General features: G+C 41.7%; 1 protein-coding gene across 1 annotated transcript in view; it reads right to left on the bottom strand.

Moving 5' to 3' along the window:
• Window positions 1-24,987, bottom strand: part of NUP160 (nucleoporin 160) — a 1,498,284-nt gene that overhangs the window by 12,097 nt on the left and 1,461,200 nt on the right. The window contains exon 37 of the mRNA XM_044082750.1: window positions 15,790-15,894. Within this exon, the coding sequence (XP_043938685.1) occupies window positions 15,790-15,894 (105 nt within the window). The remainder of the gene's footprint in view (window positions 1-15,789; window positions 15,895-24,987) is intronic.

Raw genomic sequence — 24,987 nt, 5'->3', positions numbered from 1 at the left:
ATTCCACAGCAGGAGTTAACTGAAAGGGGACATGGTGTGCATGCTCCAAACCTGGCCATGAGAAAGCAACCTAGACCTTTAACAGTAGAAATGCAATGCTACTAGCAGAAATAATTGACTCTGACAAAACTGTGGCAGGACGGCAAAGTACTAAACGAGGGAGAGTGTGCGTTTGTGGAAAATGATTACTCATTGTACACCACGTAGAAGATGAGTGAATTTATTCCAGAAATTAGGGAATGTAGAGAAGCAGATGTGAGATTCAAGCTGCTGTATCTAGCTATATTCAGAATATTCTTTCCTGGACAGTCAAAGTAATTTTTAAATGCAAAACATGTTAAGGGGGAAATACTTAAGTCTATCCAACAAAAAGCTATCAAACAGGAAGAGATTCCGCTCTGCTTCTTGTTCTTCTGGTAATAAAACCCATAGAAAGACTGCACAGGTGAAATCTTTTCCAAAGTTTTAAAGGAAAATGCTTCAGAGACAGAAAAAAGCTCAGCTGACTAGAAGAATTAGCAGTATGTTGGACATGAGGCAGAGACTGGATTTGGGAGATGGAGAACAACAGGAAAAAAACAGCTATTCAGAAACTGACAATTAAAAATTGGATTAGGAAGCATTAATTATACTTATGAAATATGACAGAACAAGAAAACATGTAAATACTGCACTTTGACTTTGGTAAACTTGTAGGAAACTCCAAAGCAAATGCCCTGCTTCATGTCATTAATGTTTGGAACACCATTTAGAAGGGAAGAAGAGGAAGGAAAGAGAGTTAACTGTAAGTAAAACAAAATTATCTTCATAATAGTAGTATTTTTATAATGCATAACATAACCAGCATGCTATAAAGTGAAGTTTTCTCAGTTATTTTAGAGTGTAATAGGGATACTAAAGTAAATAGGTGCCCCTATTTTTTTATCTTCTTATTTCTTTATCCTTGTTCAGTTTTAAGAAATGTAAGCACTGCAATGTAAAAAAAGAGAAGAAAAGTCTGGTCAAATGAGCATTATACAAGAAAAATGTGTGTGTTTTTTCTTACACTTGCATATGGTATTGACTGGATTAAGGTCCTTGGCTTAATATAGTCACACGTTTTAAGGGGAAGCAAATAAAAAAGAAAAGTAAATATAATAAAAAAAGTTCTTCTAGAAAATGAACAAATGCGTCTCGTAGAGGCAACCATGTATCTGATTCTCATGCCTCTGTGGAGACAATGTGATAGTAGCAATAAACAACAGAATTGCTCTTTCTTTCAACGGCTAGGAGATCATGCTTTCTGAAAGCATTCAAAGTTTTTTTTTTTTTTTTATTTGGGAGAGAAAAAAATGACAGAAGGATGTAGAAGCACATGCTGTACCACGTGTCTTAGCATGGATAACCTTTGTTATAGGTTCGTCCAAATATATGTGTGTGCGTGTGTGGCGTCAGTCTGAGACGGCTGTTCCTATTAAGGCTGAACTTTGCTATTTGAAGATATACATAGTTGTGCCAGTTAGTATTAAGTTAATAGGTTTTAGGGGTGTTCTGGCAGTGTGCTTGTTTTTTTCTGCTTGAGAGTTTTCACTAAAACAAAAAGTTTTGTAAGATGTGACAGGTTCAAATGGATATGACAAGTAATAACTGTATAAAAGGTCTACCTGCCAAACATCAATGCATGCATGTAACACAATAGCTGAATGTATACATTTAAAAAAAGCTGTTACACAACAGGTGGGACTAACATTTTAAAATAATGACAGCACTTTCTATATTATCTTTCAGTATAAATGGTCTCAACTACAGATATAAAAAAGAAAGTAGTGAACTATACTGCAAGTAGCTATGTTATAGGAGGCACACTAGGAAATAACTGAACATGTAAATTTGATATAGTCAGGATTTGAGGATGGTTATTCAGCAGAATGTCTGGGACAAAGGAAAAGATGGTACTTATATTAATTTCAACAGGAACTTCAATAATGATGGAAGAGGAAAAATAATAATGGTAGATCTGTAGTACTAAGGGGTTATTGGCAAGGAAGGGGGTTACACTGGCATGTATTTAAATTCTACCTAACAGTGAAGTTTAAGAAAATTCTGGGAGAAATAATCAGCTTTCAGCAGGAAATATTACTTCTAGGAAGGGACAGGAAATTGATTTGCAACAGTGAGAATGTATCTAGGGGCCCAAGGAAAAAATACAACAAGAGGGTAGATTTTTTGAAGAAAGTTATGAAAACATTTGTAATGGAAGATGTGAATTCAGTATTAGGAGTGTGGAGTGAATTTATCCATTGTTCCCCAAGGGCTAGGCTAAACAAAATAAGAAGTCTTGTACTCACCATAACGTTCCATGTTTGTTGTCCATAATTTCGCCTTCAGTCTTGCTGTCTGGGTTCAGAACCAAGCATCAGTTCCCACCCGGCCTATTATTAAAGCTCAAGAGCTTCCACTGGCTCGAGGCTATACCCTATCCATTAATGCCTAGGGAAGATTACCCAGATCTTGTTTGCGGATTATAATATATTAGAAAACATATACTAAAAACAATGATAATAATTCTTAGCCTATGTCTCATGAGGCAAGAAGGGAAGCAGACAACATTTTACCACCAATAAAAAGTTTCCTCTCGATCCTGCAGGAGCGAAGGTTGAGGGAAGGAGGGGGGACACAAAAATGAAGGCGAGATTATGGACAACAAACATGGAACATTATGGTGAGCACTTAACTTCTTAATATTATGTTGTCCCATCTCTCCTTCATTCTTGCTGGTTGGGACAGCGTCCCCAGCACCTTCATTCTCGGGTGGCTCAAGGGAATAAGCTCTTCAGAACAGTGGAACCAAAGGAAGCCCTATTCTGGGAGGTCACATCTACTTTGTAATGAGTAATGAAGGTATGAGGATTGACCCATGCAGCTGCAGCACAGACCGACTCCATAGGTAGTCTGGCCTGAAAGGCAGTCGAAGTTGATATAGCCTCTTGTTGAGTGGCCTCTAATCTTTCCTGGCAGCTGTTTATGCTGAGAATTATATGCATAGGTAATAGTGTCAGTAAGCCATTTTGACAAAGTAACTTTTGAAACTGGTGCATCTTTTCTGTTATCTGAGAAGGAGACGAATAGCTGGTCAGATTTTCTAAACTCCTTTGCTCTATGCAAGTAGAAACGTAACTGCCTGTGGATATCCAGTTGATGTAGTTTATATTCTGCATTGTTGCGAATGAAGGATTCATTCTAAGAGAAACTCTGTCTTTGTAAAAAAAACTAAATAGGGAGGGTGTATCGACAGAGTTTGGAGATCTGAAACCCTCCTAGCTGAAGAAATGGCTGTTAAAAAGACAGTCTTCCAGGCCAGAAATTTTAGTTGGCAAGAGGAGGCTGGTTCATATGGTGGGAGAATCAGAGTAGTCGGTACCAAATTGAGGTCCCAAGGAGGTGGTGGTTCCCTTATTGGAGGCCTTAGTAGAAAAGTACCTCTCAGGAAGGCTTTGCACAATCGGACAGACATTATTTTTGATCCCATGTCTCCTATGTGGTAGTTAGATATGGCGGCTAATTGTACTCTGGTCTATATTAGAACGAGGTTTAAAACCTTCGAATATTCTAATTTCGAACCCTACGGAGCAAAAGCTGAAAATATCTAAGGAACAGAAACCAAAATTCTTTCCTAGGGAAAGAATTTGGTTGTCTGTTTCTGTTGCTTCTGTATTTTCAGCGCTGTGGTGGAATGTTACGGATCGGGATCAGGTAAGTAAGTGTGTGACTGTGTGGATGTGACGGTTAGGTGAGTTAGGGCGCGCGTTAGGTATGTGTGCGATTGTGTGGATGTGAGGGTTAGGGCGAGTTAGGGTTAAGGAGCGGGTGAGGTGAGTGTGCGATAGTGACGGACCTTAGGGTTAGGATTTGGGTTAAGGGTAAGTGGATAGTTAGTGGTATGTGTATAGTTTAGTGTAGGGTTAGTTTTAAGATTTTAGGTGTATATGTGTGGGGATTGCTGTTTGTTTGGTGTGCTTGTGTTGTGTGCATGCATTTTGGAACAGCGATTTTTTTCCCTAGGAAAAAAAAATCGCTGTTCTGACAGATTGCAAGCTTTCGCTTACATAGGGTTGAATCATCATTCACTTCTTTCAGCGGTCTGTGATCTAATATAGACCCTTGTACTCTTATGGTAGCAGCTGCACCACCTTCACTGAAAATCTCTGCTAAGAAATTTAAAATTGTACTTACATGGGCTGTGAAGGGGTCTATGTGATTCCTGGAAGTCCAACAAGAAAACCTTTTCCATTTGTTAGCATACAGTTTTCTAGTTGTTGTCTTATGAGATGAAACCAGAATGTGTTGCACTGCAGGGGATATGTCTAGAAACCTGGCTAAGATTGGAAGTGGAGCAACCAAGCTGTTAGTTTGAGGGTTTGAAAAGAGGGATAGAGCGCTCCTGACTGACGAGTCAGAAGATCTGGTACCGGGTCCTGAATCAATGGCTCCTCTCAGAGATGGGGCCATGGGAAAGGGAACCAGATCTGATGAGGCCAGTATGGAGCAATGAGAATTAACCTGTAACTCAAATATATGGCTTTCTGTAGGACTTTGGGGATGAGTGGCAATGTGGGAAACGCATAAAGAAGTCTCGGGGGCCAACAGTGAACAAGTGCACCCCTTGGTGACTCCCCCGGAGGGAGGATTAGGGCAAGGTAGCTGCTGGATTTGGTGCTCATGGACGTGGCAAAGAGGTCGCAGCAAGGCTGGCCCACTGGCGAAAAATTTGGCTTGCAACTTCCTGTTGCAGGGACCACTCGTGAGGCATTAGTATTGTTCTGATTAATTTGTCGGCTATCAAGTTGGATTTCCCCAGAATATGTGTTGCAGTCATAGGTTGGTACCAGGCTATCAGCCCAAGGGCCTATACAAACCTATCTGTAGCAATTCCCTAGCTATTTCTTCCCACAATATTTACTTCCCTGGACCCCCCTCTCTAGCAGGGTGACTGACATGATCCCCGAGGTGAATTTCCTATCTCCCATCCAGTCAAGGTTCCTTTTGAAGAGGGCCAAAGAGGCACTCTGCTTAACATGTATGGGCAGTCTATTCCAGAGTCTGGGGAGTCTCTGGGTCAGGAACCTATCCCTCCAGCATGTTTTGTTCATTGTGATGACAACGTTTAGATCCCTAGAGCATGTGGCTCTGAGGGATTGGGATTTCAAGTGTAGCATGTCCAACAGCTATGGGTTTGACATGGCCTTGTATGTTAAGCAGAGATTGTCTCTAAGTAGACGATATGCGACAGAGTATAGCTGGAGGTTCTATTAGATGGTCAGCATAGGGCATCTGCTTTAGGCCTGTGAATCTTTTAGTGAGGTATTTCTGTGACCTTTCCAGTTGTTGCAGATGTCTTGAGAGGTACACACCAAGCGGGGTGTTGTATTCTATAATGGGTCTAATGAGGGATGAGTACAGTGGGACAATGACCTCCTTTTTTCTGGATGAAAAGCCCTTAGTGATGAGGTGTGCCACATAGGATTTCTTGACTGTTGTGGCGATGTGGTTACTGAAGGTGAGACCACTGTCCACCTGTGTCCCTAAATCTCTTATCAAACTTTAGCTGCTTAGTGTACTGCCACCTATGTGGTAATTCACGGGAACATGCTTTTTGCCAAAAGGGATAACTATACATTTCTTGGCATTGAGCTTGAGCCTATGGCACGGGCACCAAGCATCTGTTTCTGTAAGGCCCTTTTGTAGAATATCCATATCATTTGGGGATTCAATAATGGCTCCCAGATTGCAGTCATCTGCAAACTTTGTTAGCCAGAGTCCCTTAATGTTGGCCTGTACTTCAGAGAAGTAAATGCCAAACAAGAGAGGTCCCAAAACTGAACCCCGAGGTACTCCACTTGTCTGGAGCTGGATTTGGAGTTGGCTACTTTTACAGTGTGGGTTCCATCAGTAAGCCAGTTGGCAACCCATCGAGTGACGTAGAGATTAATGCCCAGCTTAGTAAGTTTAGCTATGATTCCAGAGTGGGGGATAGTGTCGAAGTCCTTGGCAAGGTCCAGATAGGCTGTATGGACCGCCTTGCCCTTGTCCACAACTCTGGAGACCGATTCGAAGTCGTCAATCAGGTTCAGGAGACTAGATCGGCCCTTCACGAATCCAAACTGGGTGGGGTCCAGTGTTTGAAGGTTGCCAATGTCTTTGTTTATAAGTTCCATGATAATACATTCCATGGCCTTGCAGATCAGGCTCGTCAAACCAATGGGGAGGTAGTTCCCAGGATCCAAGGTGGATCCCCCTTGTGGAGTGGGATAACTGTAGCTATGCGCCACTCAGTGGGCACGAAGCCTGATGTGTGGCTATGATTAAACAAGACACTTAGGTGAGGTGCCAGTTCAAATTGTAGTTCATGTAGTACACAACCCAGGATGTCTGGTCCCATGGATGCTGTATTCTTAACTTTGGAGACTGCGTTTTTTACCTGTGTGGCCGTTATTACCAGAATTTGGCAATCTTTCAGAATTGAGATGGGCCCTTTAGGGGGTGAGGGGGGGTGAAGTTGGCACTGAATCGATCTGCCAGGATACTAGCAATATCCTTGGGATCAGTATATTTAATGCCATTATGTTGTAGCTCAGAGCATATTTCAGCATTGCCATTTAAATTCTTGACATAGCTATAGAATGCCTCGTGGTTCTCTTTGGAATCTTTGGCAATTTTATTTTTGTAACTAACTTTGGAGGATTTTATGAGGGATCTCAGCTTTTAACTGAGGCTGGTAAGGGCATTTTTTGCATCCTGGGATTTTCCTTTTTTCTGCAACAGTTTCTTCCTTTTGTTGGAAAGTTTATTTATGACAGGGGACCACCAGATTGGCTTCCTTTTTTTGGAAGAAAAACGATGAGAGGAGATTGCCCATTGCCAAACTCTTTTAGCCTCTCGGCAGAGGGGGTAGGATCTCGTTCCGTCTTGTTTGTTCATGTACCACACTACCAACATATTGTCTTGTCTGTACTGCAATCATATCTGGTGGAAGAAGGTACTGGAATGCCCGCAACGCCAGAAGCACCGCTCTTATCTCTAGAACATTTATGTGCAAATGGTACTAGTGTTCCTGCCAAGTACCTTGGATGGTCTTTCCAAGATATCCCCCCCCCCACCTTTTCTAGGAAGCGTCCTCGGTCACTAACTACTGGTTGAGGGAGAGTGAAAGGTCTGCCTAGAGTTATCTGTGTGGATTGAAGCCACCAGCGTAGGTCCTTCTTGCAGGAGTCTGTGATGAAGATCTTGTGGGACATGGGCAACTCATGCATGGATGAGTGAGCAAAGAGTAGCCACTGTAGGACTCATATACAGACGTACCAGAGGTACTAGTGTTACAGCAACCGCCATAGTGCCCAAGAACTTTAGAACAAACTTTGCCTGTGCTTTCTTCTTCAAGAGCAAGATGGACGCTTGATGTCGCAGTGTCTGTACCCTGTCATGAGGCAATTTTGCTACCATGTCTTTTGTATTTAAGTCTGCTCCTATGAATGTAATATGCTGTGATGGCAACAAGGCAGATTTTTCGAAATTTATGGAAATGCCCAGTCCTGAGCATAGATGGATGGTGGTGTCTCTTGCTTTGGTTAGTAGATGCTCGGTGGTGGCAATCAGGAGCCAGTCGTCTAAGTACGGAAACACCCGGGATCCTAGACACCTCCGGTGAGCCATGACTTCTGCCATGCATTTGGTAAACAGCCTGGGGACTGTAGTGAGGCCAAAGGGCAGAGCTCTGAATTGGTAATAGCTGGGTCCCAGCCAGAAGCGTAGATATCTCCTGGATCGCCTGTCTATTTTTACATGGTAGTACACATCCTGAAGATCGACTGAGCACATCCGATTGTCTTGTCCCAGAAAAGGGAGTATAGACTGCAGTGTCACCATCTGGAACTTTACTTTTTTTACGGAATTGTTCAGGCTGCTGTGATCCAATATGGGTCTCCAGTCCCGTTTTCTTTGGAACTAAAAAGAACCTTGAATAAGTTCCAGATCAGATTTGGTCTGTGGGGACTTCTTGGATGACTCTTTCTTAGCAACTTTTGTATCTCTAGGGTTGCCTGATCCCTTTGACAGTGTGGAATGTCTGGGACTGATCTTGTTTGTGGGTGTGGGATGGAGAAGGGTATATATTGTATCCCCTGGATATCATCGACTGTACCCATGATGTTCTGCCAGGCTTTTGGGTACAGTGATTGTCTGCCCCCGACTGCCTCCAGAGATGGGCAGGCGGGCCTCCTTTCAGGAGCGCTGGAAGGGTCTTCCATTGAATGCATCTCTGTCGCCTTGATTTTGTAGACCCTCTCTGCTACAAGGTCAGCGTCTTCTATTATTTCCCCTCTGCCCCTGGGGGAAAATGTCACCACGTGCATCCAGCGAAGCTCTTTGGGATTCACAGAACCACATTTTCCCAACCTTCTGGCCTTTGGGTTAAGGCCTGGTAAGGACAGAAAAATGTACTCCCACAGCAGACAGTTTTACCTTCTTGTTTGTACCTGGTCATAGTCTCTGATGTTTGGCCTGAACAAGGACGAGCCATCAAAAGGGGCATTTATGAAGGAAGACTTGAAAGACTCAGCAAACTTGTAAAGGCGCATCCAGGAATGTTTCCTCAGAGCTATTCCTCTGCCTGCTGCCCTACTCGTTCCATCGGCTGTGTAAGAGATTAGCGTCATAGAAGAGCTGACTACAGAACTTAAGGTTGCAAGCTGAGAGGTCACCTTGTCTGACACCCACGCAGCTGTAGAACCTTGGAGGGTATCTCCAAGCTCCTTCAGGACATCCCTCTGAAGTCTGGTAAAATGAGTTAAGTAGTTCAGTGACCTGAGTGTAAAGGCCACTGACGAGAACATACGCTTCCCATATCTGTCCATCGTTCGAGATTCCTTATTCGGTGGCTGGAGAGATGAAGAAGTCTCAGCTAACTTCTTTGTGGTGGCCACCACCACCACCATACCATCTACCTGCACACCTTTGGTCAAGAACTCTTTGTTGGAAGGGGTGGTTATGAATTTGATGGGTCTCCTTGGAACAGGTTCCACAGATTCTGGAGAGCCTATGCCTTTCGACTGACTACACCAAGGAACTGATCGAAAGGCGGCGACACCCAACAGGTGGAGGGTCGAGATCCAAATGCCTCCAGGTATATGGACTCATCTTCAGAAGGGCAAAGGGTCTTCCAGCCACCTCTCTGCTTTAGGATCTCTGAGAAGGAGACATCCTTAGAGAGTGATTGTGGGGACCCTTCTGAATCCTCTAAATCCATATACGATGTGACAGACTCCTCAGGGGAGTCTAGATGTTTTCTCTTACAAGTTTCTCTTCCAAATTACCTCTCTGGAGGGGTCCTCTGGGGAGATTTCAGAAGAGAGTGACTCACCCAATGGGGCATTCTAGGACACTGGCTCTCTTCGCCTGTGGGGGAGGGATGGTACAGAGGCAGACACTGGCACTTTTGGGAGAAGAATGCCTGGATCCAAGGGTGGAGCCGCCAGGGGTGACAGCACACTCCTCATCACCTCAAAGCCACCACAACCTGGGTCCGAGGGAGCCTCCGACTCGGAACAGCCAGAAGACTTTCCCCATTCCAAGGAGGTGGGCTCCGAAGCCAATGTAGGCGCCGAGCTCACCTGCGCTGATGCCACGAGAGGTAGGTTTGAATCCAATCGGACTCTCCTCCCTGGACCCAACGGGGGAATATCGGCTCTCAGACCCCACGACAGAAGATGGTATTGAAGAGGTTGGTGCAGAAGTCGGGGCCAAAAACCCAGGGGCGAGTCTCGGAACCGATGGTTCCTGCACAAAGACATCGAAACACTCTGGCTCCGAAACCACTTGGGTAGGAGAGGAACAGAAGATGGGGCAATAACAGATGTCGATTCCACTTCCTTATGGGCTGGACTCGAAAGGATCTTGGCCAGAGACGGAGTCCGAAGCAACCTCTTGACCGCCTGCTCCACATCATCAAACAAGTTCCTGGAGGATCGAGAGGACGGGTTAAGGATTTTAGACTATCAGCCACCAACTGCAAGAGATGACTGAAGAACTGAGGTGACCGGCTCCAAGGTTGGGGACCGGCTCCTAGTCGGTTCCGACAAAACTGGTGGAACCGAAGGAGTGTGTATTTTTGGGCCCGAAAGCCTTCAAGTCCAAAGTCGTATCCTTAGATGGCTTTTCTGCCGGCTCAGAAACAAGAACCAAAGAAGCTGGTTTTGTTGATTTTTTAGACTTTGGGGATTGAGAAGATTTAGATGAGGTTTGGTTTCCTTATAATGCGTGAGCAAAAGGATCTTTGAGCAATTCCCTAAGTTTATTCGTGCATTCCTGCAGGACCCAGGAACTAAAGCCATGGCAAATGGAGCAGGAATCCTGAAGGTGTACTGCACCTAAGCAATAGACACAACCAGTGTGCCCATCAGTTATAGACATTTTCTGTGTACAGGAGAGTCACACTTCTTGAAGCCTGACTGCTTCATTTCTTTCCCTTCCTTGGACATAGTGGAAACACAACCAGAACAACAACACTCTCCAGGAAAAAACTATATTAAAGATAAGAAAGGCTACCAAAAAACTATCCAACTATTAAGCATACCACACAAAAAACAGGTAAATACAAAAAAACTATCCTACTTTTTTTTTTTGTTTTTTAAACAGACACGCAGAGAAGGGAGTAGAGGAGAGGTCTCTAACTAAAACAACCATCTCCTGTAGCCAGAGGAGACATCTCTAAGACGACGAAACCTCTTTGAAGGGAAGGGAAGTAGAAAGGGGAAGCCTTCTAATTTAAATGGGCTAAAAAATGAAGACAAACAGTCTAACTTAAACAGGTTTGGTAAGAATAAACTAAAGTTTTAGAGACGGGATAGGGGTTGTAGGCCTAGCGGAAAGTGACGGCCAAGCACAACAGAACGCAACAAGCGAAAACTCAGAAAATTAGCACAAACTAAAGTCTAAATGCACTTTAAATAGCAAGACAACAATAATTATGCTAAAAACTATTAGAATAATAGAATATTATGACCAAAAGAAATTCACTTAGCCTGAGCCCAGTGAGAAGCACCCAATCTAGTTTAGCGGCAATGAGCTCTGGGTAATCTTCCCTAGGCATTATGAGATAGGGTATAGCCTCAAGCCACTGGAAGCTCTCGAGTATTAGTAATAGGCAGAGTCAGAACAGATGCTCGATTCTGAACCCAACCAGCAAGAATGAAGGCGAGATGGGACAACATAACATCTTATGTTTCACAGGAACATGCGCATTTAACTGAAAGTTTTGATACATATCTAATAACTATTTCAAGTCAAATGCCAGTAATAACCAAAATAAAAATGCAGGATAATGAAATAAAAACAAGACACCTTTCTCGCGTATCTGTTAAAAAGAAAGGAATTTAAGGAATGGGTAGTGGAAATTATTTGGGAGTAATAAGGGAAAATAGAAACTTCTTCTGAAAATATAGTTAGGGAGAAGGATAAAATTAAAAATGGAGTTTAAAAATAGGGCGGAACTAAAAGAAAAAGCAATATGGTTAAGAAGCAACAAGAACTATTTAGATGGTCTCAGAAAAGTTAAAGTACTGCAGAACAGGGGGATTCTCAAAGAACAAGAGGAGGAGCAATTGCAGAATGCTAAACAGAAAAGAAAATAAGGGATTGCCTCGATAATATGTATTAATTTAGAAAGACTGCTGTTAAGCAACTGTTTTTTTGTTAATTCCAGAGTACAAAAACTTTTAGCACAACAGCTCAGGCAACAGAAAGTGTTAAGGGTTGTCTCAGAATTGAGGGAGTCTATAAAAAGGAAGATAACCAGAGATCCTGTAGCAGTACTAGAAATATTTCGGAAATTTTATGAAAATGTATATAAATCAGAGAAATACTGAAGTCAAGAAAAGGTACAAATGGAAATGTTTATGGAATTATTACATATAGAGGTAGATGAGGCTCAATTACTGACAGCTAGGAAAGGAGGAGAAAATATAAAAATGCTGATGCATAACCAATCTACAGGAAAGTCCCCGGGAACAGGTGGCATTCTTGTGGAAGTTTGGAGACTAGGGGGGAAAAAACTGATAAAGATCTGGAAGGTTTTGTTTAACAGTATTTTAAAAGGAAGAGAAGCACCAACATCCTGGAAGAAAGTGGTGGTGCTGTTAAGATGGTAAAAACCCATCAGATCCAGCTTCATATAGGCCCACTTCAATTCTAAATCATGATTATAAAGTGGTTATGTCTGTAATGGCTAAAAGAATGGCAAAGGTGATGCCAAAATTGTAAGATATGAATCACTAGTTTTGAGGAAGGGAGGCAAACATTTGATAACATTAACAGAACAATGATGATCCAGAGAGAAGTAGAATGTAAAAAAATACCACTATTGTTAGTGGGTCTTGATGCACAGAATGCATATGACAGAGTAAGATGGGATTTTGAGCATGGTAATGTTAGCATTTACATTCCCTAATAAAATTATAAAGTTGATTAGGAGGATACACGAGGAAAAGGAGGTGAAAATTAAAGTTGGATGGGTTTCTCTCTGATAGGTTCTGTTTGAGCAGAGGAACCAGGCATCCTCTTTCAAATGTGTTAATTGCATTACATTTAGAACTACTGGCAAAGAAAATAAATAATTCAAATTCAAGGATATAATTGGTATGGTAGTCAAGAAAAGCTGTCTATCTGCAGATGACATTTCATACCTGACAAAACCAGAAAAGGACATTTCAGTGTTGTGGAATATTTTGTGACTGTTTCAAGTCTTTTCATGATGCAAAATTAATGAAAATAAAACAAAGGCAATAGCTGTAAAGTATAGACCCACATGCAAACTGCTTCAGCAATACCCATACTTATGGGGACATGATAAAATGAAGTACTTAGGAGATGGATTAAAAAAGGATTATGTTGTGGCAGCTAAGGATATGTGGGAAGAGACTAAACAAAAGATAATACAAAATCAGATATATTAGAAGTTCTGTTTTATACATAGCAAGACAGAAGCAGTCAAAATGTTTTAGTCCCTTTAGTTTTATACAAACTCAGGTATATTTTTATCAACCAGAGGAGAAGCTGTGCATAGCAATTAATAAAGAGCTGGATGATTTTATCTCAGACGGGAAGACGGCAAGAGTCAAGTGGGATAAGTTGAGTCTTCCTATAGAACAAGGTGGTTTAGGATTACCTGATTTGAAGAGGTATTTTAGAGCTACACATTTAAGGCTCCTATACTTGGCACAAGCCGAAAGCTATGAATACAAAGTGGAAAGGGATGATGAAACAGTGGGAAGCTCAAGAAACAAAGAGAGACTGGAATTATGGATGTAGATCCTTAAGGACAGTAATAATAACCATACAGATTATTACATTTATAAAAGTATTCTACGAACCAAGCCAACACAGTAATGGAGAAAGGAAATTCTGCTGATAGGGATGACTGGAAATGGGGATACAGAAAATGGGCTAGAGTGGGATGGAATTTACTTGAGAAAACTAGCAAAGAAACTAAAACCATAGGTATTGGGAGCAAACAATTACAGGGAAAGGTAACAGAATGGGAAGAGGCCAAGAATTTATTTTGACTGCAGGCTAGACACGCTCTCCTATCAAGGGCTGATAACAGTACAGGCGAAGAGGTAGAAATAGGGGGGTCCTAAGCAAAAGATGATCACTGGTAGAGTTTTTAGTAGAATCTAGAAAAGAAGCTGCTGGTAAAAAAGACATTAGTACATCAGATAAAATACAGCATAACTATTAGAATCAAACGAAGGAGGTTAGAAAGGACTGGGAAGAGACTGGATAAGTAATTCACTGAGAAAGAATGTGTGTGGGGGGGTATATGTATGGCTCCATGCAACAGATCTTTCCTGGAAGTTTTTATGTAGGTATTTTTAAATCTCAAGTAGATTCCTAAGAATTTTTAATAAGATAGAAAGCAAATGTTGGGACGTGTGACAGGGAAGAACGAGTTGAATGGGAAGATATTTTTTGGGCGTGTAAGGAGTTGGCAGATTTTAAAAATTCCCTGCAAACTACTCTATCAGAAATAATGGATAAGCAAAGTGGTATAATTAAGAAAATGATTTTTGACCTATGATACAGAAGGTTTACTATAGGAACGTTGAAACTGCCTTGGTTGACCGGCAAATGGTAGAAAGGCAGTTTCCTAGGGTTACCACCTGTCCCACTTTGGGAAGGGACAGTTCCTCTTTGGGCGATTGTGTCCTGACCAAAAGTATTAAAAATGGAAAATGTCCTGAGATTGTAGGACATAATTATGTCCCATATTTTATGTAATAGTTGCAAAAAATAGTTATTTCTGTATCTAAAATACCTACATGTTACAAGAAACAGAATAAGCAACTAAACTGCTACAAGAATAAGCTTTTATTTAGGCAAAAAAGTAAATTCTATCCTTTGTACTGACCGTGGGTATGTGTCGGCCTGTAAAATCTGATGCATGTCCTAAAAACGTCCTACTATGGCCATTTGAAAAGGTGGCAACCCTACAGTTTTCCCTGGTAGGCAGAATGTCGAACCAAAATCCATCGAGTTACACTACAGCAAATGGGTAGTGCAGGTCAATCATTTTGGTTCGCCATTGTGCAGGGAGGTCGCGCTTCAGTGAGGAACAGGGAATTAGCCCATTTCCTCACTGTAGTGCAATCTCGGAGTTGGTATATTTAATGTACAAGGGGTGGGGCAGAGCCACTTTTCTTTGAAAAATAAAAAACAGGTGCAAACTCTTACCCGCTTTCTGGAGTGAATGCTGCTATACCTTTTTGATCTCTAAGCACAGACGAACTACAAAAAGGCAGTAGACTGCCCTGATTTTATTCCTACAAACACGGGAATAAAGAAGCTGGGGGGGGGGGTTGTTCTCTTCTAGAGGTGAACAGACATCTGAGAATCTGAATGTTTGTCCACCAGGAACTCAAGTCACTGAATGGTTTTGGAGACAAATGATTACTAAGAAACTGTGAAGGAAAAAAAAAAAACACGTGCTCCTTGGTTTTCTGTTTTTCTACTGCTGTAGAAGCATAATACAGTGAAGCATTCTTGTGTGTGGATGTCACCCCTGGTCATAGCAAATAATTAGGAATGAACATAGTTCAGCAGCACTCTTGCACTGTGTATATGTTTCACTGTAGGACTAGCATCTGCAAAAAGTTTCCTTTTTCTATTTTAAAACGGATTATACAGATGCATAGTCATGGAACCCCCATGACCGTGTTTGTGAATCTGTATATTTCTTAGGAAAATGAAAAAAGGAGCTTAATCTTCAAAGTATCCATTGGGCTGAGCTGTAGGCATGGTACTAGTACTTATATTAACTAAGCAGCATGTAGTAGCTATGCACAGAGTAATGTGACTCGTGGAAACAGGTGTAGGTGTGTTAATGAACAGGTAAAGTGAAAAAGTAGCACTTTTTTTTTTTTAAATATAACAAACACTTTCATTGCAGAAGAAAATGGAGATATATGATTTAAAACTGGCATACTGGCATACACAAGATGGCAATTTTAAGGACATAGCTATATTCCAAACAAAACCCTTAGAACTTAGCTTTAGGTGGTTCTACCACCTCAAGATTAGAACCATAAATTACACTACGTAGAATAGGCTAGGTCTTTAAAGGTCAAAATAAGACTTCAGCAGGAAAAAAGTTTACATGGGGTAAATGTAAATAAAATTACCTATATGCACCACAATGCCTATGCTTTCCTAGATTCAAAACTCTGATTTCTGTATATTGTTGAAGAATGACAACTGTCTCACCTGATCACTACGCCCATTAGGTGGAGTCTCTCCAAGTGCTTGCAATAGCTGGTCAATGGCAGTATACGGTAACCATACTACTGAGGCAACGGCGGACAGTGGTTTCTGCATACAGAAAAAAACAAGACAAAATAAACATTAAAACATGTAGCTTACCACATCTTTTTTTCTAACACTCCTTTTATGTGGCAATCGAGTCAAATCTCCTATTACACCCACTTGTCTCCCCTCTCCAACAAGCACACTGGGACATGGATGTAGGAGATGGGCATCAAAGGTGTAATCCATCAAGTTTAGGAGGTAGCTTGCTTAATCCTTTTTAGCTTCTCTCCATTTGGTAGCCTGCTAGGGATACTGATGAATCAATGGCCACTAACAATGGCCCAGGAAAAATGAATGCCTACATACACAAACCAAATATCACAAGACACGTGAGCTTTACAGTTTGCCAGGCAGCACATCTCAGGTTAATGAGATGTAAGCTTCTTCACCCAATTTGAGCAGGTGTCACTAACTGCAGTGGATCAAGCCAGCACCGTTCCCAAGATGGGTCAAGCTTCTATTAGCTACTACTTTTTCCTTCTCTTCCCAGTCACTTCCTCCAGAGTTTGAGTTAAGTCAATCACATACCGTCAGCCCCCCTCATACCCTCCTGGTAATACAATCTCATTTTGAGGTTGCTTCAACTTAAGAGTGATCATTGCCTAAGTATGAAAATAATGCGTGCTTGTTTTTCAATACCCACTGATATTGGAGGTGAGCAAAAAGACAGACTTGGGGCCTTCATATAGTACTACAATAAGTGGCAAACAAACATAGCACATGCAAAATAATACCCTGAGAAAAAAATCTCAAAGCAAACCAACAACTAAGTCAACTTAAACTGTGACATAGCTGATACATTTACGCAATGCCTTCAGTAGTAGTAGTTAAACCTTTTCAGTACAAGCAGCAAAGTTTTGAATAAAACAGTGCCTTATTTTAACCCACAACAAGAATCAAAACAAGTGAAACAAAACAGTTTAAAGAATGAGGTAGGTCAGAAAACAGTTCCTTATGTGTTACCAGTTACTTGACACTATAAGATGAACTTTCAGAAGAGGAAGGTATGGTTTTATCTGATTAATTCAGCCTTTAGATTGCTGCTCAATTATTAGCCCAGATGGTACTGCTCCTTAAGCACACCTCAGTACAAGTAGTCTCACATCATTCCTTCATAACATCATTTTTTTTTACTCCTGGGATTCTCTAAGGAAACTGCATGATCTAATGTTGTTAGTTTTCATTCCCTCCTTAACCACTGTGTTTAGATCTGAACCTCAGATCCAACTTGGCTGTTGTTATAGTTCGTGGCCAGCTAAAACTCAAGCTTCTCCCTATCCATAATACACCAACCCCCAACATATCTCAGATTTCGTTTTCTGCTTTTGCAAACAGACCTGGCCTGCTTTGCTCTCAAGAGAATTTAAATATGAGCCTTATTTGAACAACTTTTTGCACAATGTATTTTTTTGAATACCATTGTTGCTTTTTTTTTTTATTTCTCTTTGTAACTTTTTTTTCCTGTTACACTGTTGGTATATTCTGTTGTATCATTGTTGGTACTTTTTCATTCCTCCTTACCCTTTCTAAAAATGTCTTGCTATCTTTTTCAAAATGTCTGAAAAAGGCTTTTAAAAGTGTTGGAAGTGTGGCTATAAGCTACTTTGTTCGGACGCTCATGATCTTTGCATCTATTGTTTAGGTCCAAAGCATCATAATGCAGAATGCAGTATTTGCAAAACCTTTAATCTGCAATCAATAGCGGATCATAAAAATAAGTTGATTCTAAAGGGACTCCTGCCTACTACTTTTTCGGAAGCCATGTCTGGGGTTCATCTCCCTAAGACCAAAGTAGGCTACAAAAAAGTCCCCAAAGAAGTAGAGATCTTTAACTCCATCCTCAATGGAGCCAATACAAAGAGTTCAAGTCAGATCCAAACCCTTCCAGCTCAAAGACTTCGAAAGGATCCCCTAAAACATTTTTGGATTCGAGTGTGTCGGACCCTAAAATCACTCCCTCAGACCATATACTTTTCCCTCCTTAGACCCAGTGGAGTCTATGGTCCTTTCCCACTTCCTAGAGAGACAATGTTCCAAATCACTGTCAGTTGCTTCATCTCGTTCTTCCAGGAGTCTCACCAATGCCAACACGGATAGAATGATGAGGAAGTTTCTCTTGGTGCAGATACAGACTGGGGTTCTCCCGGCTCCTACCCTTTTGGGTCAGGAGGCCTCGACTAGGCTCTACCCCTCCAGTATTGGCTCCTTCTCTGATTCGACACTTCATTTCAGAGTCCTTGGATCTGAGTTTGCTGATAATGTCTGGACTGGATCAGAGGATAGTCATGTCCTTGGATCCAAGGGTTTCTCTGAGTGCTCCAGCTCTGATGAGTTCAGAGCAGAGTGTCTCTCAGAGCTGTAATGTCCAGGCTGGAGGACCCTCTCTATGAACTAATGAGGGGGATGGAAAATGTGGTTCAAAAAATCTAAGGGTCCTTTCCAAGATCCACATGGAGATGGTGCCCCAGAGGCTGGCGGGAATGCAAATGCAAGATGCCGCTCACACGGCAGAGGTGGCCCACAAAACCAAGGGTCTAGAGAGACATTCTCTGACAAGCCCTACTAGCACTCCTGAAAGGAGGCCTGACTGTCCCCCTTTGGAGGTAATCGGGGGTAGTTTATACCTGCACCAGAGAGCCTGGCTAGATATAACAAAAGATACATGGGTGCAGAGGATTATTTCCAGAGGTTATGCAATTCCCTTTTCCCTTCCACCCCCATCTAAACAAAAGTTTCCCAATGTTTCAACCAATTAGTGGAAAGCAGCAGCACTAAAAATACAAAAGCTGCTAGGAAAAAATAGTCATCCAAGAGGTCCCACCAGACCAGAGAGAATCTCGAACTTACTCAAGATTCATTTTAGTGCCAAAGAAAACAGGGGACTGGAGACCAATTCTGGATCTCAGCAAACTGAACAAGTCAGTTCGACACTCAAATTTTCAGAAGTTCATGGTTCAGTCCATCCTGCTGTTTCTAGGCAAGGATGACTGGATGTGCTCGATATTAACTTCAAGATGCATATCACATAAAAATGAACAGACAGTCCAGAAGGTCATATGCTTCCAGCTGGGAGCTGGATATTAACAGTTCAGAGCCCTGCCCTTTGGTCTCACCACAGCCCCCAGGGTTTTCACCAAATGCATGGTAGTGGTGGCAGTTGAGACTACAGAGATTCAGAGTATTTCTGTATTTAGACGACTGGCTCATCACCGCCCTGACCAGGAATGCACTCATAATACCGAGGGACCAGGTATTCCAAAACTTGTTCCCTTCTAGGAATTACAATAAATAACAAAGCTCAACTGCAGCCATCTCAAACATTAGCGCTCATAAGAGCAATTTTCACTACAGTATCTGCAACAGCTTCACTTCCCCTAGCCAAAGTTCAGTTATTGAGATTCCAGGTCATGAAAATTGTTCACAGCACCGTCATCGGCCATAACTCTAGCCCCCCCTGCCAAGATTTCATATGAGAATTCAACAATGGATGCAGCAACTCAATGGTCAATTCTTTAGCAGCAGATGGCAGTTCAAATAAGGATCACACATGCATGTAAAAGATCAGGCAGTTCATTAATTCTCCCTTAACCCAAGGCCATACTGACCACGGATGCATCCCAGATTTGGTGGGTGTGGGGTACTTCCTGGAGAAAACAGTCCAAGGCACTTAGTCCCCTGAAGAGGCCAATTTACATATAAATATCCAGGAGAAGACAGCAGTGCTTTTAGCATGGGAAGCTTTTCAGGATGCTGTACCTCTGGGGACAGTTGCAATTCAAACAGTCAATATGTCAGTAGTATGGTACATCAACAAACAAGGAGGAACCAGATCTTGCCCTTGTGTCGAGAAGCACTTAAAGAATGTGGCAATGAGCAATCTCATTCAACTGCTTTCCGACAGCAACACATATTCCAGGAAATCCAATATGATAGCAGACAAACTGAACATGTCCACTCTAATACCTCACCAGTGGTCTCTCAAAGTGACGGAAGCGATTTTCCATCAGTGGGGCTAGCCGTGCTGCAATCTTTTTGCAACTCCCTCAAAAAAGTGCAGCAGCTTTTCTGCACTAATCCCCCCACCAGGGGAATCACCAAGGGACACTCAGCTCCATGAGTGGCTCTCCAGTCTTCTTTATACTTATCCACCAACTCTCTTGATTCCCAAGTTTCTACAGAAAACTGCAAGGTTGAAGAGCAAAGTCATCCTCATTGAACCTTACTGGCCTCGACAGGTTTGGTTCCCCTTCCTATGTCCTCATTGTTTTTACCCACTTTGGATTCTGGATCCGATTCCACACCTCCTGTCTCACCCAACAGGCATATTTCATCTCAAACCTCAGGCTAGAAACATTCTCTCCACTTCTGTTAATAGTCAATCTATGCTCTCGTTTCTTGTACGTATTATACTTTTGACTTCCCATAAGGCTTCTATTAGGAAAATTTACAAAAGTAAATGAAAGAGATTTGATTGTTGGGCATATTGAAAACATATCTATCCTTTTTCAGCCCCTACAAAAACTGTCCTAGAGTTTTTGGCAGAAACTATCAATAAAGGAGCTAGCTCCTCTACTATTAAAGTTCAATTAGCAGCTATCTTATCATACAGAAGTCGACGATGCTTCTCTAGCCTCTGCTAAGATATGCAAGGTCTTCCTAAGAGGTACTACTTAGATCACCTTACAAAGATCCTACTCCTCCATGGGATTTTAATCTTCTACAGCAGGCCTTAATCTACTCCCCTTTGAACCAGCAGGAAAATGTGATCTTACATTTCTGACCTGGAAAATGATATTTCTAGTGGCCATTACTTCTGCCAGAAGAATTTCATAACTTCAAGCTTTATTCTCTAAACCTCCTTATTTGATTTTCCATAAAGATGGGGTGACATTAATAACCAACCCTTCCTAAGGTGTTGTCAGAATTCAGTATCACTAAGTCTATTAATTTGGCAGTTTTCTTTCCAAAATGTGAAAACAAAGGTGAATATACGTTACATTTGCTGGATGTTCAGACATGTGGTTTGTACTTAAACAGAACAAAACAGATTAGAAAGTCTGAGTAGTTATTTATATCCTTTACAGACAACAAACTAGACAAATCTGTTACAAAGGTAACACTGACAAGATGGATTACTGACTTCATATCCTTTGTCTATAATAAATTGGGCATTCCATCAAAGCCTTTAAGAGCTCATTCTACTATATCTATGCAACCTTGTCAGTATTTCTATCAAATTATTCCATGTATGACATATGCTCAGCTGCTACTTGGGCTAATCCTCATACTTTTATTATTCATTACAAACTGGATGTGATCACAAGGGGAAGAGCAGCCTTTAGTTCAACCCCACTCAGAAACATCCTTCGTTAGAGTCCACCAGGGGATTTAATGTAGCTGGGGACTCTGTCCCAATGGTTGAGGAGGAATGAATGAAAAATGATAACACCAGATAAAGAAGTTATGTACTTAATATAACGTTCCATCTTGTGTTGTCCATTTTCATTCCTCCTCAACTCCCCACCCACCAACCCCCAACCTTTGTCATCATGGACTTCTGGAAGAATGAGATGTTATGAAGATACCACAGGGTCTTGTGTGGAGCTCCAGATATTGTTTTCCATTTTCAGTAACATTATTCTAATATTTCTTACTTATGTCATCTAGCAAACAAGATCTGAGATATGTTAGGGGTTGGTGCATTATGGGTAGGGAGGAGCTTGACAGCTTTGGTTGGCCAACAGCTATAGTAATGGTCGAGTCAGATGCGAGGTTTGGATCCAAACCCAAGGTTGAGGAAGATGAAAATGGACAACAGAGATGGAACGTTGTGCTAAGTACATAACTTCTTTTTTGTCTTACAGTCACATTAGGTAAATCCAAGCAAGACGTTTCTTTATCTTTGCTAAACCAGTATATCCAATACTTAAGAGATTTCTCTATCCTGCATGAGCTTTAGTTGGTATGGCTACACTAACACTTAAGTTCATTCTCCTTATTAAGCTTGCAGATTATTCCCCAATCTATCTCTGAACTCAGAACTGTCTTCAATTGAGTTCTTTAGGCAGCCCACAACATAAACCCTCTAACCTGTTTTTACCTTTCAAACAGCAGACAACATCAAGCCCTTTAGAGTTTCTTATTCCAAGTCACAACAATATATTTTTATCATAAAATCCCTGTATCCTTCAATAACTTCCAACTAGTGAGCAGCACTATGCATATCAGGGGATGTCTGGCATCATTCAAACAGAAAAGCATGCTTACAAAACTATTTAAGAATTTTTTTCTTCTCTCTGTACAGTGGAGAAAAAAAAAACTGGATCGGTGATTAAATGCACTAATACACTGCAGAGACTGAACTAGCTGGTGTACTGGTCTTTGATGCAGTAAGTTCATAAAAAAGACAGCTGGCCTTACTGTTAAGGTCTATATTAGAACATTGAATGATTAAAATCGCGAACACTCTAAAGAGTGAAAATGCCGCACCTCAAACTCGATATTCCGATCTTCAATGCACTGCGATCTCAAAAAAAGCACTTTGAGGTTTGGCATTTTCGATCTTTAGAGCGTTCGAGATTTTAACCATTCGATGCTCTGATATAGACCCTTATTGTTAGGCTTGAAAATGTATTAACAGAAAAGGCTGAAATGTCATTTTAGTTTATATTTTTGGCAGTATCGGACTTGGCTTAGGTCTGCAACAGTTCCTAAGTGGATATATTACTGATCTGTACTATAGCTAAAAGTTGGTGTGTGTTTATGTTTAAGGAGTTTGAAAAGGGGAGGGAGTGGGTTTAACAGAGCACAATTTATGTCATGGAGAGGACAAACTTTCCAGGAGTGAGCTTGCCCAGAATCTAGTGCAAAGGCATTTTATGAGAGGTATCTGGCATTCAAATATCTACCAAGGGCAGCACATGGCTAAACAAAGGCCTGATCCAAAACTGGTAAATACTCTTATAGAAGAGACCCATGCCTGTGACTCAAGCTAAAACCAGAAATCTAACCTTCCTTGACATCTAGGGTTGCGGCTATAAGCCCTGACAACACAATGCAATGGCCCACCTTAATGGGCCAACAGATTCTGCTGGGCTGAAGGAAGGCATAGTAACATATGGATGAGGGAGCCCTCAGTTTAGGTACCCCACATAGCAGCCACGGGACTTCAGAAAATACTCTCTGAGATGTTGTTGGTTGGTGTAAAGAGCCGGTCCACACACTGGGGACAGGGTAGTGTTCACACTCCAGAATATAACCCCAAAGTGGGACCCAGGAGTAAACCAACTCTGGCCCCTTTTGCAATCCACAAAGGATAGTGCCTGTCTGGGCTTCAACCCTCAGAACTTCAGGATGAGTCCAGCATCTTAGGAGTCTGGAAAATGCAGTTTTTGCAGTGAACATATCTGAAGAGAATAAGTAGCCACTGTTACCTCTAGTCTGCTTTATGTGAAACATCTCTCTCCTACAGGCTTCATGGCTCTATTTTACCTGTAGGAAGAGACCCATAGGACTTTTCAATTCACTAGTGAAGCATCCATTGTAAGACTGTAGCAGGTTTAGATGCAAGAACAAAGCCCATGCTGAGAGGTGTGGACACTATCCATTTCTCTAGAGTCTGGTGACAGGGGTCTGACACCAACAAATGTTCTGTAAATGTGTGATGACTGCAGCCACTGGCACCTCAATGCTCACAGCAGCATTAACAACCAAAGATATGCAAATGGGACTGCAAAGCTGAAAAATAGAAGAAATGTCTGCATTTCCACCCGTTTCTGTGGCCTCACTCAAAATGCCAATGCTACGTAATATGGGCCCTTTTTATGTGTAGGAAAGACAGGCAGTGAAGAGTATGCAACACTGCCTCAATGAAATAAACCCAATGTGCTGGCACAAGACAGGAATACTCTCAGTTTATGGTGACTCCTTCTGGGGCCTGCCACCAACGAAGGTTCAAACAAGGGCTGATACAGAGTCCCTTGACAAAACTGCAGCAGAAAAGAAAGAAATACAAAAAATTAACTGAAAACCACAAAACAAAAACCGAAGATGAAGCACACGGGAAAACCATGCCAAAAAGAACTTTATTAGCGCTTTCATCCACAAAGCCAATAAATGAAGTTCTTCAGATAAAACCACCGTAAAACAATGTTCCTTTCATATGTAACAATCAATCAGAATATATCATGGGAGCTCCACATTAATTAACCCACCCCCCCTAAAGTATACTATTTAAATATTTAAAAACATTTTAGACATTGCTCTAAAAAAATGACATACTAGTTCAACACTATCCGGTTCCTTCCAAGCCCGGTGGGAAACCAAATCAACAAGTTCATCCGTCAGGGGGGGGGGGTAAACCCAAGATGGACAAGAACCAAAAGCCTCCAAAACTACAGACTCTTCTGGAGAGAGATTTTGGGAAGACCAGCCACCTTTTTGTTTTAGGATTTCTAAATTGTCTGCAAAAGAGATGTCACCCAGTGGTTACCTGGTGGACCCTTCTTCATCAAAACAGGAATCTTCAGTGAGTGACTCCATCGGGGAGTCAATGGGTCTCCTCGCACATTTTCTTCCAATGCACATCCACTGTGGGATGTTCAGGTGAGGTGCCAGAAGACAGTGGAAGTTCCTTTACTGGAATTGGCTGTACACTAAGTGGAAATGGCTGTCCCTGTGGAGTAGGTCTGATTGACTCAGAGCTTGGAACAGATGAAAGGAAAGGAGTAAGGGGTCTATATTATACTGTCATCAGCTCACAATGTTAACTCTGAAATATTCGACACCAAAATGTCGAACTACGAAAATAGCGAACGGCCATATAACCGATTTCTTTCTAACGGAAAGAAATCGGTTGGCCATTCTCTGACACCTGCCCTTTCCCTGAGTGTAGTGCAGTCTCGGAGTTAGAATATTTAGTTGGGGGTGTGTGGAGGGCACAGCCCCCCACGTTGGGGGGTGTCGGGGGCGAAGCCCCCACTTAAATATATTTGTTTATGTGTGCTGTTGTTGTTTGACCAACCGATTTCTTTCCGCTGGAAAGAAATCGGTTATATGACCGTTTGACATTTTGGTGTTGAACATTTCAGTCGACAT

The sequence above is a fragment of the Protopterus annectens genome, chromosome 9.part0 (assembly GCF_019279795.1).
Source record: "Protopterus annectens isolate FY-2018-M chromosome 9.part0, PAN1.0, whole genome shotgun sequence".
Classification (NCBI taxonomy): Eukaryota; Metazoa; Chordata; order Ceratodontiformes; family Protopteridae; genus Protopterus; species Protopterus annectens.
The sequence above is the reverse complement of the archived record's forward strand: the minus strand, read 5'-3'. Positions and strand labels throughout refer to the sequence as shown.